We start from the raw sequence: 18,188 nt of genomic DNA on the forward strand, positions 1-18,188 counted from the left end.
AACATTAGTCCTGAAGCACCTGGGAATACCCGAGCTCAGAGAGACCCAACACCTCATTAATGAGCTCAGGGAATCAAAGACACCCGGGGGGTAACTCATGTCCTGGGGATTAATTTGGCCCATTCTTTCCTGCCATTGTTATTAAATGATGCCATTTGTGTCCAAGATATTGAGTACCAGGCTAGGGATCTATGGCATCCCACTCCTCTCTGTTCCAGAAGGAAAACTGTCACATTCCAATGTAATCCGAACGATGTTACTGTGCAATCGAGGGGCCATTCCCACAAATTTGTTATGATCGTGCTGCCTATAGAAGGTTATATATGTGGTTAAAATGTGTGGTGTGCTACACCGGCAGTGGTTCTCTCACATTTTAGGGGTCATATATTTCAATGGCTAATCTGGTTTTGTCTTGTATTTCTGAGGATGTAGCCTGTGGAGGGACTTGGTTTCTTCGTGTGAATTCTTTGTGGTTTATTTTTTTTTCTGTGAGATCTTTTAAAAATACACCTGTCAATGTAGCATCTGAAAACTAGAATTGGTTTGTTGGTATCCTCCTGATAAATCATGTGTAGCAATACAGTACGTGAGGTGAGAAAAGGACACTGCATGCTCGAGCCAGCCACCTGATGCCCCCCAGCGCTCCCCCTCTTCCCGGGACCAGGCTGGCGGCTCCCGGGAGCTTGCCCAGGACTGCAAGAGGCGGGCACCCGCCTGGTCCAGTGCAGACCTCGTGGACCTCGTCCACAACCTCCGCACTAGGCACAGGAAAGTGGCCGTCTAGGGCAGGAGAGCTGCCAGCCTGGCCACCCAGGAGCAGGTGTGCATGAAAATCAAGGGGATCCACTGAGACCCCTGACCCTGAGCCCTGAGCTTAGAATGGCCGTCCTGGGTCAGACCAAAGGTCCATCTAGCCCAGTAGCCTGTCTGCCGACAGCGGCCAACCCTAGGGACCCTGGAGGGGATGGACCAAAGACAGTGACCAAGCCATTTGTCTCATGCCATCCCTCTCCAGCCTTCCACAAACTTCGGGCAAGGACACCAATCCTACCCCTTGGCTAATACCACTCCATGGACCCAACCTCCATGAATTGATCTCACTTCTCTTTAAACTCTGTTCTAGTTCTAGCCTTCACAGCCTCCTGCAGCAAGGAGTTCCACAGGTTGACTCTTTGCTTTGTGAAGAACAACTTTCTGTTATTAGTTTGAAGCCTGCTACCCATTCCTTTCTTTTGGTGTCCTCTAGTCCTTCTATTATGGGAACTAATGAAGAACTTTTCTGTATGCACCCTCTCCACCCCACTCTTACTTTTGGAGACCTCTATCATATCCCCCCTCCATCTCCTCTTTTCTAAGCTGAAAAGTCCCAGTCTCTTTAGCCTCTCTTTATATAGGACCTGTTCCCAACCCCTGATCATTGTAGTTGCCCTCCCCTCTCCCACCCTCTCTCTTCCCCTCTCCCACCTCCTTTTCCCAGTCTCCCCCAGTTTTGTTCAATAAAGAGAGATTCTATTTGTGAACATAATTGTCCTTTATTTTGTACATCAGGAAGGGGGGCTAGGGAGGGGTAAGTGGAAAGAGGTGAGGGAGGAATGGGGTACAAGCCCCCGATGGGGAGGACTGGGCTGGCTCTGCGGGCTTCTGGGGGTGGAAGCTCTCCTGCAGCCCCCCAATTGCCCCCTCTCCCCAGATGGCAGCCTGCGGCAAGTGCAGCCGGTCTGATGGCCGAGTGCTGTGATGTGCCCAGTGTGGGTACTCCGGGCAATCCAAGCCAGGACTGCTTTGCAAGCGGGGCACCCCTGAGAGCTGTCTGTCCGGGGTGGGGGACGGGTCCCTTTAAGCACAACCCTCGGCTAGCCTGAGCCAGCAGCTCCACGCTCTAAGTCCTCATCTGATGCCCTGCCGGCACTGCTTCCGGCCATCCTTAACCTCTGTTCAGGGTCCACTCTGTGTGGACATGCTAGTTCGAATTAGCAAAACGCTAATTCGAACTAGTTTTTTAGTCTGGATGCATTAGTTCGAATTAGCTTAGTTCGAATTAACTAATTCGACCTAAGTTAGTTCAAATTAGCGCTGTAGTGTAGATGTACCCATAGACATTCTGTTTCCTGCTAACCAGCTGGCAAAGTGTCTGAAAGGGGGGACAGGAGTATAAAAGGAAGGACCGGATATCTGGAGACCCCTTCTCCCTCTTTCTTCACTGACTCTTAAAGGGAAGAGACACAGCAGTCACTGCACCACCAGTAACGTACAGAGAAACCAGAGCGGAGTCGCGCAGACAGAGGTAGAAATGGTTTTCTTCTCTGCTAACATGTCTGCTAGCAGCTTGCGGGAGGAAATCTGGGCTATGAAAATAATTCCCAGCTAAGGGTCTGGGCTGTACCTCTGGCAGGTTCAGGTACAGGGGTATCACGTGCTGCCTTTCAATACAACCACACAGACCACTAACCTCCAGGTCACAAGGCCTAGTGATGCTGCACGGTGAGTTACACTCAACCGTACCCTTCTCATGCAGATAGTGCTTCAGTGCCCAGGGAAACTGAGGCACACACACACAGCGTCACTGCAGAGCAACACAGGACAGTAGGCCTCACACACAGCACAAGAAAGCAACCTGTGAATTTCAAAACCAGAGTGAAAAGCATGGCTACAAGAGTAGACAGAATCCCCACTACGTCAAAATCCTCGTATTGTCCACCACCCTCCTGGACAGCACCTGCTCATGTTAAGTCGGTCATGTTATAGACAGAAAATGACAGGTGCAAATCTTCTGCTGAAGTAGCAAAACACAGTGAAACAATCCATCCCGTTTATTGATGGCAGAGAGAAAGATTTTCAGTGATTACCAATAAGGAGACGTAAAGATCAGAATTGGTTACAAAGAATAGAGAGGTAAAATGTCAGTAACACCTCACTGAAGAGCCTAAACGAATTCAAAACAAAGATTTGTCTCATCACCCGCTTTTCCAGCCTTGCAGGCTGGTTCCTTTCAGTCAGAATCCTCCCCAAGAATAATGTGTCTCTCCATTGCCTTCAGATTGGGGGTCGGCATCCTATGGCTCTCTGGGGAGGCCCAGCTCAGCCGTTCCCTTGCTCCCCCCAGAGCAGGGAGCCGGCACTGTTGCTGACGCCTTCCTGGCCCACCCTACCCACACTGGAGCGTGAGCACTGGCTTCCTGGAGGAGCTGAAGGCGGGGGGAATTTGTGGGGAGCAATAGAAGCAGGCAGCCTCAAGGCTCCCCACCAGACTGATCACGTGGGGAACAAGCAGGGAAAAAAATGTCCCATTGTGAGAGCGGTTTCCTTCCCTCCGCTTGCAGGACAGGAGCCCAAAATGGCTTCATTTGCACTGCCCTTTTATGTCCTCCAGGAAACACTTTACAGGAGGCTTCTGGGGGATGTGAGCAACGGGAGGCGTGTTACACGGTGCCTGCCATGTGGTGCAAAAACCAATAAGTGGCCCCCACCCACTCATGTCCAGACCCCGTCCCCCCCTCACTCACCCTATGGCCAGATAGTCTGCCCCCATCCACTTGGCCCAACACTCCCAGGTCAAAATTCCCCATTGTGATGGACCGGGCCAGGTCTGGGCACGGCTGAGGGCATCCGCTCTGGGAGAATTGCTCAAAGTCAGGGCTCCTTTCAGCCCCCTGACTGGCAGCGCTTCCCAAATAGGCCACAAACCAGCCTCACAGAGCTCTTCTGCTGCCTGACTGGACACTCAGAAGCCTCACGAGCAAAACCCATCTGATAACCCAGCAGTATCCGTGCTCCAGATGGCCCCGGGCCTTATACATAGGTGAGGGGTTTTAGAACCCAATCTCACTTACCCCGAACAAGTTCTGTCCGGTTCCAAGAAACCAGCCACAGGTCCCAGGTCAATTTACCTTCTGAAACTTACCCACAAGATCACGCTGAGCCAATCCTTTGGAATCTAAAATCTAAAGGTTTATTACTAACAAGAAAAAAAGGAGCGAGAGTGAGGTTGATAAAGTATCATATGTTACATGCATCGAACCTCCCAGTTCTTGATGCAAGTTCGCAGCAGAGATGTTATAGCTGCTGGCTTAAAAGTCCTTGGTGCACATCCTATGTCAGGATGGGTCCACAGTTCTTTCTGGCTCATAGGGTATGTCTACACTACCCCGCTAGTTCGAACTAGCGGGGTAATGTATGCATACCGAACTTGCTAATAAAGCCCTGGATTTGAATTTCATTAGCATAAAGCCGGTGCCGCCATTTTTAAAAGCCGGCTAGTGCGAACCCCGTGCCGCGCGGCTACACGCGGCACGGGCTAGATAGTTCGAACTAGCTAGCCATTCCGAACTATCTGTACACCTCGTTCCAGTGATCTGACTGCTCCCCTTAAAATCCAGTAACGTGACACCCATGTCCCCACTGCCCTGGCCAGAGACCCCTGGCCAAAATCCCACCCTAACCCCAGCCTGCTGACCAGACACCTCCTGCCCCCGGCATCCTGGGCAAAATCCCCTGCCCCCTGCCAAGACGCCTCCAACTCCGTGGCCAAAATCCCCTCTGTCCCAAGCTCTCTTCCAAATCCTCCCTACCTCTACCCCACTGGCCAGACACAAAATCCCCCATCTGCTCTCTGGCCACAATTCCCCCTCCTAGCCAGGCACCCCTGGGACAGGCAGCCTGCACCCTGGCCACACGCTGCACCTTCACTCCCTCCTGCACCCCACCTTCTCCCACCTAGATCCTGCACTCCAATCCCATCCCATTCACTGGCAGCCCTGCGCTACACACTGAACTTCTCATTTTTGGCCCCATCCCAGAGCTTAGGGCGGGCCCACAATATCCACTAACCCCAGAACCCCAGAAGAGTAAATCTGGACTGAGACTTTGAACCTCAGTCCTCCCTGCCCCACCCCCCGCTATGGGTCTGGAGCTCCAGGGGAGTGAGGTGTTACAGTTGCTGGGCACATCATTGAGGAGTGGGGTTTTTTTTTGGAGGGGTTGTTTTTGATTCTCACTTGTGTGGTCCCCGACTGACTATTCTAGGGTCAGAGGCCCCCGAACCAAAAAAGGTTCCCCGTTCCTACCATCAATCAAGACAATGTTGAAACCTTTTGTGTTGGACATTTTATTTAAATAAAGCCTGGCCAACAAGCCATCAATTTACGCTCACCTCCATATGACTGTAGCATCATAACACTCCTGCCCCACTGCACACACCAACCCTGAGTCCATCATACACCTGAACCCCTTGTCCAGGGCCCCTGACCTCCCTCATCCCCAGTTTCCTGCCATAAAACTTCTGCACCTTCACACATAACAACTTTGTGCCATGAGTCCATCATACACCCAATCTCCTGCCCCAACCCAGACTCCTGAAGCCCCTGCCATAAGATTGACAGAAGACAGCCTGAATGCACACATGGGGTTGGATTTGACCAGTTATGATGTAAACTTCAAAGAAATGTGCAAAAAGATACAGCAGCAGAAATCCCATTAAATAAAGTCAGTGAGTACAATGTTGCAGTTATGCTCTAATTAATTATTATGTTAACTATCAATAATATTAAGTTGTACATTTTCAGTCATGCAAATGGGCATTCTTATACGACTCTTTGTTGATCTCTTGCTCTGAATTTTGATGTATTTTGGCTTTTTAGATAGTGTTGATGCCACGAGCAGGGAGAAAAGGAGGAAGGGGACCTTTGGAGTACCAGCCTTCTCCACTCATGGGCAGAAAGAATTTAAGATCAATTTTTTTCTATTTTTCCATACGGGCACTGAATTAGTGAATACTTTGATATATACTGCTTTGAAATAGTTGGAACGAGAAGAGACAATTTCAGTTTGTACGTACTGTAGTTCTTCAGGGACGGCTGGTTAAGGTTTATTCCTGAGGAATCCTCACAGGTCTTTGGCTTCATTTACTATTATAAACAGAAGGCTACTTGTGTGTGTTCCAAGTGATGTGGCCGGTGTGGTCTTGTGCACTTAGTCTCCACAGCAGACCCCAAGAGAGCCCCCAAAGAAGACAAACCAGATAAGATTCAAAGGCGACAAGCCAGGTTTATTGTAGAGCAAATTACAGTCATAGCTGTCAGTAGACTGTACAGAACCACTACAGGCAATATTTACCACGATGGAATGACTCAATCGGTGAGAGGTCCCAGTGCCGCTATGTCATACAAAGGCTGTCCCCTCCCCCCCCCGAAGAGACCACGTTATCTACAGGTAAAACAAGTCACACCTTATTGCTGATGTATCAGGTTGCTACCCTCTGAAGTTGTCAGGTTACCACCCTCTGATGCTACTTAGATACCACCCATCACCCTGTACCTCGTGGTATGATTAGATCATCTCTATTCATCAGTCATTTTAGACCCTTTCTGGAACGTGAGTCTGTATCTGTGGGGAGTGGGTACCAAGGTCTTTTTAAATGAGCTAGTGATTCCATGTCCTTTCTACTTATGACCAGCACCAATTATTGTTCTGCAGTAGGTACCTAGCACCAATTAGTGTTACGTGCTCTCAGCTCTGTTCATGCCAAGTTCTGTGAGCTGGGGCCAGGCTCTGGTTCACAGCTTAGCTCTGCTCTATGTTAGCCATGTTTTTCCCATTGTTAACTAGTCCTCAGGCCTCAAACCAGGCCTGTGCTAGATGGTCTTATGTTTTAGGCTCTCATCTTACTACACATACCAGAAGTGGGTTTTTTTGTTTTGTTTTTGTTTTTGCTGTTTCATACAATTCCTTCACTCTGAAGGAAATACATTAATTTTTCATTCTGACTGTGGAAAATAAAACAGTAGTAGCAAAAACGTATGGTCATTTTAAAATGTTGTATTTACAGTGCATGGAATTACATGGAAGTTCGGGAGTGAAGTATCTACTTTACTGTAAGAATCAACAAATATGGGAACAGCTTCTCAATTCAGTAATGTTGTCTATAGTAGCTAAAATCACCCACTCTAGGGCTGTGTCTAGACTGCAGGCTTCTTTCGAAAGAGCCTCTTTCGGAAGATCGCGTCTAGACTGCAGGCGGATCTTTCGATAGAGGAAATCCGCTTTTTCGAAAGAGAGCACCCAGCGAGTCTGGATGCTCTCTTTCGAAGACGGCCTCTTTACATTGAAGAACGCCTTCCTTCGAAAGAGGAACTTTCGAAGGAAGGCGTTCTTCCTCGTGAAACGAGGTTTACCGCCATCGAAAGAAAAGCCGCGTTCTTTCGAAATAATTTCGAAAGAACGCGGCTTGAGTCTGGATGCAGGGGAAGTTCTTTCGAAAAAAGGGTACTTTTTTCGAAAGAACCCCTGAGTGTGGACACGGCCTAGGAGTTCTGAGTGTCTCCTCCCTTAGCCTTTTTGTTCTAAGATATAAAAAGGGCCTTGAAATCAATTCTTTAGATTATGAACATGAGGAACAATGACCCCAAGGCAAATGATTCTGGAAATGGGTGAATTTCTTCTGGAATACTAATGTATAATTAAAAGCGATGCAGCTTTGGTTGACCTGAAATGATTCATAGACATGTTACACATTCTATGATAGCTTTGTCCCGAAAGCATGGCATACATATGCAGAGTATAGGTGAGGATTTAAAGCAGCTAAACTTAGTCAATGGTGGGGAGTATCTACTCTATTTAATGTTTTCCCCCCGTTATAAGGATGCTCACCTCTGACGTGGGTGATCAACGTTCACTTCCTGCTTCTGTCTCCTTCTGTCTAGCCCATCAAAGTCTGAACTTCCCATCCCACAAAGACTGTTCCATCATGGATTGTCATCAGGGCTGGTCTACACTGATGCTCTCAGGTGATAATTGAATAATATCTGCATAAAGTGGTGTAACTTAGGGTACGGCTAAGCTGCCACTTTATTTTATTTTTCAATTTGTTGGAAGAGGCCTTTCTGACATTTTGCCAATTATCTGGTGTCTCTATGATTGAACTTTCTTTTTAACTGATTTTTTTGAGAAACCTCTCTCTTTCCATGCTATTGTCTATTCAGTTAAGTGCAGACTGTCACAGTCACCCACACTGTGGTCTCTCTTGGGAATGTTACTCTTGCTCTTACATATTTTGGTCTGCCACTCCTCCTTGCATATGGATACAAACCAAGTAACAATCTCTACCACTACAACACAGAGCCTCAGGAGGTTGTGAAAACACCCTTTGGTTCAGCTATAAAAATCACACACATCACACTTGCCACTACATCATAGAACCAACCCACGTGTATGAAAAGTGTGGACTGAGTTAAAAAGATTCAGGAATGGGTCATAAATTTATACATCGCTTTCCTCAGGGCGCCCTTCACCTCTGTGTTCCTCAGGCTATAGATAAAGGGATTCAACATAGGGATCACCAGCGTGTAGAATACTGAGAATATTTTGTCAGTGTTCATGGAGTAGCTGGAGGAGGGACGGAAATACGTAAAGAGGGCGGTGCTATAAAACATGCCCACTGCAGTCAAGTGGGAAGCGCAGGTGGAGAAGGCTTTGCGCAAGCCCTCGCCAGAGCGGATCCGCAGGATGGTGGAGATGATACAGACATAGGAGAGTAGAATGATCACAACACTGATCGATACAGTGTAGCTCGCGGAGGCAAACATCAAAATCTCAGTGATGCGGGTGTCAGAGCAGGACAGTGCCAGCAGTGGGGGCTGGTCACAGTAGAAATGATTGATGACGTTCAAGCGGCAGAATGACAGCCGGAATGTGTAATACGTGCCTGTCGTTGCATCCGCCAATGCCACCCCATACACCCCAGCCACTAGCAGGTTACAAAGGCGTGTGGACATAGTGACCGTATAGAGCAGTGGGTTGGAGATGGCCACATAACGGTCATACGCCATCCCAGCCAGCAAGAAACACTCAACATCTATAAAAAGGTACCATAAAAAAAATTGCACAGCACAGGCACTGTGAGAAATGCTTTTCTTCTTGGCTAAGAAAATCTGCAGCATTTTAGGGGCAATCGCAGTGGAATAGCAAAGATCACAGAAAGACAAATTACTGAGGAAAAAGTACATGGGGGTGTGGAGTCGGGGGTCAGTCTTGATTAAAAAGATCATCCCCCCATTTCCCACAATAGTGACAATATAAATCAGTAGGAACACCCCAAAAAGAGGGACCTGCAGCTCCGGACGATCTGTGAGTCCTGTGAGAATGAACTCAGTCACCTCTGAGTGATTTCCCTCTTCCATCTCCTCTGAGCTGAGATCAGGCAGCTAAAGGTATGTGGGAAGGTGGATGTCTCTGCAAAGCTTTCCGTCTGTGTTACGAAGTAAGTGATGAAAAATGGATGCCACTATGACCTGAAAGAGGTGCTTAGTCCACAAAGCCAGATGTTCACAGAGGATCATTCCAGTTGTCCGCACTGTACAAGTACAAGGACACACAGGTTAACCATACAACACGCGGGAACACTCCTGTTCACTAATGTGAGCAGCAAACAGTGACTTGTGACTCCGCTGTAAGACAATCCGGGTGAAACCATCTCAGTCGGATGAGATTATTACTTAACTCAAGAATGGCTGAGATTAATGTGTGTCAATCTCCCACTCCTCTTTAAGCAAGGCGAGCTCTGTGGCTCGGAATCTCGGTTTGGGTGAAGCTTGTGTGTTGTGCTAATGACATTTTTGGGCACTTAAAAATGGCACATTCTGTAATCCTTAGGAAATCCCAGAAAAAACACTTCCTTCATTGAGTTTGTAATTGCCTGCCTTTCCCAAACACCGGGGTTTTTCCTTTAGTTTGAGGGGTTGTATCTGGGCTGAGGTATTTAGTGCGGAGGACCGTCAGTTCAATATCTGCCAATCTCCCAGGTGTCTCTGCAGTTTCGTGGCTTTGATGCAGGACAACAGCACTTACCTGCTGAGAAGAGACACGCGTGGTGGTGTTTCCCCTTCGACAGAAACAGCCAGTTGGGAGCGTCCATGAAGTTTTATACTGACGTCTGCCATCTATGGAACATTAGTCCTGAAGCACCTGGGAATACCTGAGTTCAGAGAGACACAACACCTCATTAATGAGCTCAGGGAATCAAAGCCACCATGGGTGTAACTCATGACCTGGGGATTAATTTGGCCCATTCGTTACTGCTATTGTTATTAAATGATGCCATTTGTGTCCAAGATATTCAGTTCTAGGCTAGGGATCTATGGCATCCCACTCCTTTCTGTTCCAGAAGGAATACCGTCACATTCCAATGTAATCTGAACGATGTTACTGGACAATCGAGGGGCCATTCCCACAAATATGTTATGAGTGTTCTGCCTAAAGAAGGTTATATATGTGGTTAAAAATGTGTGGTGTGCTACACAGGCAGTGGTTCTCTCACATTTTAGGGGTCATATATTTCAATGGCTAATCTGGTTTTGTCTTGTATTTCTGAGGTTGTAGCCTGTGCAGGGACTTGGTTTTTTCGTGTGAATTCTTTTGTGTTTTTTTTTCTGTGAGAACCTTTAAAAATACACCTGTCAATGTAGCATCTGAAAACTAGAATTGGTTTGTTGGTATCCTCCTGATAAATCATGAGTAGCAATACAGTATGTGAGGTGAGACGAGGACACTGCATGCTATTATTAACCCACGTGACAAACCGTTTTTAGAAAACAGGTCGGAAACCAATGGCAAATTCTGTATTGAAATAATAAATAGCATCATCGAGGAGGAAGGGAAATAAAGGAAGTTCAAAAATATGAGGAAAAAGGAGCCTTAAAGATTTTTTGTCCTAGACATTCTGTTTCCTGCTAACCAGCTGGTAAAATGTCTGAAAGGGGGGACAGGAGTATAAAAGGAAGGACCGGATATCTGGAGACCCCTTCTCCCTCTTTCTTCACTGACTCTTAAAGGGAAGAGACACAGCAGTCACTGCACCACCAGTAACGTACAGAGAAACCAGAGTGGAGTTGCGCAGACAGAGGTAGAAATGGTTTTCTTCTCTGCTAACATGTCTGCTAGCAGCTTGCTGGAGGAAATCTGGGCTATGAAAATAACTCCCAGCTAAGGGTCTGGGCTCTACCTCTGGCAGGTTCAGGTACAGGGGTATCACATGCTGACATTCAATACAACCACCCAGAGCACTAACCTCCAGGTCACAAGGCCTAGTGATGCTGAACGGTGAGTTACACCCAACCGTACCCTTCTCAGGCAGTGCTTCAGTGCCCAGGGAAACTGAGGCACGCACACACAGCGTCACTGCAGAGCAGCACAGAACAGTAGGCTGTACACACAGCACAAGAAAGCAACCTGTGAATTTCAAAACCAGAGTGAACAGCATGGCTACAAGAGTAGACAAAATCCCCAGTACGTCACAGTCCTTGTATTGTCCAGCACCCTCCTGGACAACACCAGCTCATGTAAAGTCTGTCATGTTATTGACAGAAAATAACAGGTGCAAATCTACTGCTGAAGTGGAGGTTTCTAACTATAAACACAGTGGCGTCATTTATGAAACAATCCATCCCGTTTTTGACTGCAGAGAGAACGATTTTCAGTGATTACCAATAATGAGACATAGAGATCAGAATTAGTTACAAAGAATAGAAAGGTAAAACATCAGTAACACCTCGCTGAAGAGCCTAAATGAATTCAAAACAAAGATTTGTCTCACCACCTGCTTTTCCAGCCTTGCAGGCTGGTGCCTTTCAGCCAGAATTCTCCCAAAGAACAATGTGCCTCTCCATTGTCTTCAGACCAGGGGTCGGCATCCTATGGCTCTCTAGGGAGGCCCAGCTCAGCCGTTCCCTTGCTCCCTCTGGAGCAGGGAACCGGCACTGTTGCTGACGCCTTACTGGCCCACCCTGCCCAGACTGGAGTGTGGAGGAGCTGGAGGCCGGGGGAACTTGTGGGGAACACTTCACAGGAGGCTTCTGGGGGATGCGAGCAGCGGGAGGCTTGTTACATGGTGCCTGCTATGTGGTGCAAAATCCAATCAGTGGCCCCCACCCACTCATATCCAGACCCCGTCACCCCCTCACTCACACTATGGCCAAATAGTCTGCCCCCATCCACTTGGCCCAACACTCCTTGATCAAAATTCCCCATTGAGATGGACCGGGCCAGGTCTGGGCACCGCTGAGGGCGTCCGTTCTGGGAGAATTGCCCAAAGTCAGGCTCCTTTCAGCCCCCTGACTGGCAGCGCTTCCCAAATAGGCCACAAACCAGCCCCACAGAGCTCTTCTGCTGCCTGACTGGCCAGCCAGAAGCCTCACGAGCAAAACCCATCTGACACCCCAGCAGAAACATTCAGTATCCACTCAGAGTACATGCTTATAACTTCACACACAAACATTATACCATTACATGACTAGCATATATAGAATCAGGATAAGACAAGCTTTCATTTGACACCTCGCATTGCCCCCTTTGTACCAACTTTTGGGGCAGACCTCCCCACCCCTCATGGGTGCAGCAGTGATCTGACTGCTCCCCTTAAAATCCAGTAACGTGACACCCATGTCCCCACTATCCTGGCCAGAAACCCCAGGCCAAAATCCCACCCTAACCTCAGCCTGCTGACCAGACACCTCCTGCCCCCGGCGTCCTGGGCTAAATCGCCTACCCCCTGCCCAGACACCTCCAATTCCCTGGCCAAAATCCCCTCTGTCCCAAGCTCCCTTCCAAATCCTCCCTACCTCTAGCCATCTGGCCAGACACACAAACCCCCATCTGCTCCCTGGCCACAATTCCTCCTCTCAGCCAGGCACCCCCGGGACAGGCAGCCTGCACCCTGGCCACACGCTGCACCTTCACTCCCTTCTGCACCCCACCTTCTCCCACCTAGATCCTGCACTCCAACCCCATCCCATTCACTGGCAGCTCGGCCCTACTCACTGAACTTCTCATTTTTGGCCCCATCCCAGAGCTTAGGGCTGGCCCACAATATCCACTAACCCCAGAACCCTAGAAGAGTAAATCTGGGCCGAGACTTTGAACCTCAGTCCTCCCTGCCCCACCCCCCGCTATGGATCTGGAGCTTCAGGGGAGTGAGGTGATACAGTTGGTGGGCACATCATTGAGGAGTGGGGGTTTTTTTTTGGAGGGGTTGTTTTAGATTCTTACTTGTGTGGTCCCCGACTGACTTTTCTAGGGTCAGAGGGCACCAAACCAAAAAAGGTTCCCTGTTCCTACCATAAATCAAGACAATGTTGAAACCTTTTGTGTTGGACATTTAATTTAAACAAAGCCTGGCCAACAAGCCCCCAATTGAGGCTCACCTCCATATGACTGTAGCATCATAACACTCCTGCCTCACTGCACACACCAACCCTGAGTCCATCATACACCTGAACCTCCTGCCCGGGGCCCCTGACCTCCCTCGTCCCCAGTTCCCTGCCATAACACTTCTGCACCTTCACACATAACAACTTTGTGCCATGAGTCCATCATACACCCAATCTCCTGCCCCAGCCCGGACGCCTGAAGCCCCCTGCCATAAGATTGACAGAAGACAGCTTGAATGCACACATGGCCTTTGATTTGACGAGTTATAATGTAAACTTCAAAGAAATGTGCAAGAAGATACAGCAGCAGAAGTCCCATTAAATAAAGTCAGCGAGTACAATGTTGCAGTTATGCTCTAATTAATTATGTTAACAATCAATAATATTAAGTTGTATATTTTCAGTCATGCAAATGGGCATTCTTATACGGCTCTTCGTTGACCTCTTGGTCTGAATTTTGATGTATTTTGGCTTTTTGTTTGACAAGGTTTCCATCCCCTGTTTTAGATGGTGTTGATGCCACGAGCAGGGAGAAAAGGAGGAAGGGGACCTTTGGAGTACCAGCCTTCTCCACTCATGGGCAGAAAGAATTTAAGATCCATTTTTTTCTATTTTTCCATATGGGCACTGAATTAGTGAATACTTTGATATATACTGCTTCCAAATAGTTGGAACGAGAAGAGACAATTTCAGTTTGTACGTACTCTAGTTCTTCAGGGAGGGCTGGTTAAGGTTTATTCCCCAGGGCTACGTCTACACTGGCCCCTTTTCCGGAAGGGGCATGTAAATTTCACTAGTCGTCGTAGGGAAATCCACGGGGGATTTAAATATCCCCCGCGGCATTTAAATAAAAATGTCCGACGCTTCAAAGTAAGAATAAGAGCCTCCGGAAAAGGGCACTTTTTCCGGAGGATCGGGGCCAGTCTAGATGCTCTTTTCCGGCTTTTTTAAAAGCAGGAAAAAAGCGGCGGACATTTTTATTTAAATGCCGCGGGGGATATTTAAATCCCCCGCGGATTTCCCTACGACGACTAGTGAAATTTACATGCCCCTTCCAGAAAAGGGGCCAGTGTAGACGTAGCCCAGGTGTCCTCACTGGTCTTTGGCTTCTTTTACTATTATAAACAGAAGGCTACTTGTGTGTGTTCCAAGTGATGTGGGCAGTGTGGACTTGTGCACTTAGTCTCCACAGCAGACCCCAAGAGAGCCCCCAAAGACGACAAACCAGATAAGATTCAAAGGCGACAAGCCTGGTTTATTGTAGAGCAAATTACAGTCATAGTTGTCAGTAGACTGTACAGAACCACTACAGACAATATTTGCCACAATGGAATGACTCAATTGGTCAGAGGTCCCAGTGCCGCTATGTCATACAAAGGCTGTCCCCTCCTCCCCCGAAGAGACCACGTTATCTACAGGTAAAACAAGTCACACCTTATTGCTGATGTATCAGATTGCTACCCTCTGAAGTTGTCAGATTACCACCCTCTGATGCTACTTAGATACCACCCATCACCCTGTACCTCGTGGTATGATTAGATCATCTCTATTCATCAGTCATTTTAGACCCCTTCTGGAACCTGAGTCTGTATCTGTGGGGAGTGGGTACCAAGGTCTTTTTAAATGAGCTAGTGATTCCATGTGCTTTCTACTTATGACCAGCACCAATTATTGTTCTGCAGTAGGTACCTAGCACCAATTAGTGTTACGTGCTCTCAGCCCTGTTCATGCCAAGTTCTGTGAGCTGGGGCCAGGCTCTGGTTCACAGCTTAGCTCTGTTCCATGTTAGCCATGTTTTTTCCCATTGTTAACTAGTCCTCAGACCTCAAACCAGGCCTGTGCTAGATAGTCTTATGTTTTAGGCCCTCATCTTACTACACATACCAGAAGTGGGTTTTTTTGTTTTGTTTTTGTTTTTGCTGTCTCATACAATTCCTTCACTCTGAAGGAAATATATTAATTTTTCATTCTGAATGTGGAAAATAAAACAGTAGTAGCAAAAACGTATGGTCATTTAAAAATGTTGAATTTACAGTGCATGGAATTACATGGAACTTCGGGAGTGAAGCATCTACTTTTCTGTAAGAATCAACAAATATGGGAACACCTTATCAATTCAGTAATGTTGTCTATAGTAGCTAAGATCACCCAGTCTAGGAGTTCTGAGTGTCTCCTCCCTTAACCCTTTCGTTCTAAGATATAGAAAGGGCCTTGAAATCAATTCTTTAGATTGTGAACATGAGGTACAATGACTCCGAGGCAAGTGATTCTGGAAATGGGTGAATTTCTTCTGGAATACTAATGTATAATTAAAAGTGATGCAGCTTTGGTTGACCTGAAATGATTCATACACATGTTACACATTCTATGATAGCTTTGTCCCGAAACCATGGCATACATATGCAGAGGATAGGTGAGGATTTAAAGCAGCCAAACTTAGTCAATGGTGGGGAATATCCTCTCTCTTTAATGCTTTTCCCCCGTTATAAGGATGCTCACCTCTGACGTGGATGATCAAATTTCACTTCCTGCTTCTCTCTCCTTCTGTCTAGCCCATCAAAGTCTGAACTTCCTATCCCACAAAGACTGTTCCATCATGGATTGTCATGAGGGCTGGTCTACACTGATGCTCTCAGGTGATTGAATTTGCACAGCTTCTGTCATGCAACCCTCCCATTTGCACGGCGTGGGGGGAATCTCTTTTAAGTCAAATTGAATAATATCTGCATAAAGTGGTGTAACTTAGGGTACGGCTAAGCTGCCACTTTATTTTATTTTTCATTTTGTTGGAAGAGGCCTTTCTGACATTTTGTCAATTATCTGGTGTCTGTATGATTAAATTTTCTTTTTAACTGATTTTTTGGAGAAAACTCACTCTTTCCATGCTATTGTCTATTCAGTTCAGTGCAGACTGTCACAGTCACCCACACTGTGGTCCCTCTTGGGAACGTTACTCTTGCTCTTACATATTTTGGTCTGCCACTCCTCCTTGCATATGGACACAAACCAAGTGACAATCTCTACAACCACAACACAGAGCTTCAGGAGGTTGTGAAAACACCCTTTGGTTCAGCTATAAAAATCACACATATCACACTACATCATAGAACCAACCCACGTGTATGAAAAGTTTGGACTGAGTTAAAAAGACTCAAGAATGGGTCATAAATTTATACATCGCTTTCCTCAGGGCACCCTTCACCTCTGTGTTCCTCAGGCTATAGACAAAGGGATTCAACATAGGGATCACCAGCGTGTAGAATACTGAGAATATTTTGTCAGTGTCCATGGAGTAGCTGGAGGTGGGTCGGAAATACGTAAAGAGGATGGTGCTATAAAACATGCCCACTGCAGTCAAGTGGGAAGCGCAGGTGGAGAAGGTTTTGCGCAAGCCCTCGCCAGAGCGGATCCGCAGGATGGTGGAGATGATACAGACATAGGAGAGTAGAATGATCACAACGCTGATCGATACAGTGTAGCTCGCGGAGGCAAACATCAAAATCTCAGTGATGCGGGTGTCAGAGCAGGACAGTGCCAGCAGTGGGGGCTGGTCACAGTAGAAATGATTGATGACGTTGGAGTGGCAGAATGACAGCCGGAATGTGTAATACATGCCTGTCGTTGCATCCACCAATGCCACCCCATACACCCCAGCCACTAGCAGGTTACAAAGCCGTGTGGACATAGTGACCGTATAGAGCAGTGGGTTGGAGATGGCCACATAACGGTCATATGCCATCCCAGCCAGCAAGAAACACTCAACATCTATAAAAAAGTACCATAAAAAAAATTGCACAGCACAGGCAGTGCGAGAAATGCTTTTCTTCTTGGCTAAGAAAATCTGCAGCATTTTAGGGGCAATCGCAGTGGAATAGCAAAAATCACAGAAAGACAAATTACTGAGGAAAAAGTACATGGGGGTGTGGAGTCGGGGGTCAGTCTTGATTAAAAAGATCATCCCCCCATTTCCCACAATAGTGACAATATAAATCAGTAGGAACACCCCAAAAAGAGGGACCTGCAGCTCCGGACGATCTGTGAGTCCTGTGAGAATGAACTCAGTCACCTCTGAGTGATTTCCCTCTTCCATCTCCTCTGACCTGAGATCAGGCAGCTAAAGGTATGTGGGCAGGTGGATGACTCGGCAAAGCTTTCCGTCTGTGTTACGAAGTAAGTGATGAAAAACGGATGCCACTATGACCTGAAAGAGGCGCTTAGTCCACAAAGCCAGATGTTCACAGAGGATCATTCCAGTTGTCCGCACTGTACAAGTACAAGGACACACAGGTTAACCATACAACACGCGGGAACACTCCTGTTCACTAACGTGAGCAGCAAACAGTGACTTGTGACTCCGCTGTAAGACAATCCGGGTGAAACCATCTCAGTCGGATGAGATTATTACTTAACTCAAGAATGGCTGAGATTAATGTGTGTCAATCTCCCACTCCTCTTTAAGCAAGGCGAGCTCTGTGGCTCGGAATCTCGGTTTGGGTGAAGCTTGTGTGTTGTGCTAATGACATTTTTGGGCACTTAAAAATGGCACATTCTGTAATCCTTAGGAAATCCCAGAAAAAACACTTCATTCATTGAGTTTGTAATTGCCTGCCTTTCCCAAACACCAGGGTTTTTCCTTTAGTTTGAGTGGTTGTATCTGGGCTCAGGAATTTAGTGCGGAGGATCGTAAGTTCAATACCTGCCAATCTCCCAGGTGTCTCTGCAGTTTCGTGGCTTTGATGCAGGACAACAGCACTTACCTGCTGAGAAGAGACACGCGTGGTGGTGTTTCCCCTTCGACAGAAACAGCTAGTTGGGAGCGTCCATGAAGTTTTATACTGAGAACTGCCATCTATGGAACATTAGTCCTGAAGCACCTGGGAATACCTGAGTTCAGAGAGACACAACACCTCATTAATGACCTCAGGGAATCAAAGCCACCATGGGCGTAACTCATGACCTGGGGATTAATTTGGCCCATTCGTTACTGCTATT

At 47.3% G+C, this 18,188-nt stretch overlaps 2 protein-coding genes across 2 annotated transcripts; both read right to left on the reverse strand.

Annotated features, from left to right (window-relative positions):
• Positions 1 to 8,234: 8,234 nt before the first annotated feature.
• On the reverse strand, positions 8,235 to 9,173 carry LOC142829329 (olfactory receptor 5AR1-like). The gene has a single exon (XM_075928819.2). The coding sequence runs from the start codon at positions 9,171 to 9,173 to the stop codon at positions 8,235 to 8,237; it is 939 nt and encodes a 312-aa protein (XP_075784934.2).
• A 7,174-nt stretch (positions 9,174 to 16,347) lies between these two features.
• Positions 16,348 to 17,286, reverse strand: LOC149524405 (olfactory receptor 5AR1-like). The gene has a single exon (XM_089778850.1). The coding sequence runs from the start codon at positions 17,284 to 17,286 to the stop codon at positions 16,348 to 16,350; it is 939 nt and encodes a 312-aa protein (XP_089634976.1).
• Between the last annotated feature and the right edge of the window lie 902 nt (positions 17,287 to 18,188).

Source organism: Pelodiscus sinensis, chromosome 5 (assembly GCF_052426305.1).
Source record: "Pelodiscus sinensis isolate ZL-2025 chromosome 5, ASM5242630v1, whole genome shotgun sequence".
Taxonomy (NCBI): domain Eukaryota; kingdom Metazoa; phylum Chordata; order Testudines; family Trionychidae; genus Pelodiscus; species Pelodiscus sinensis.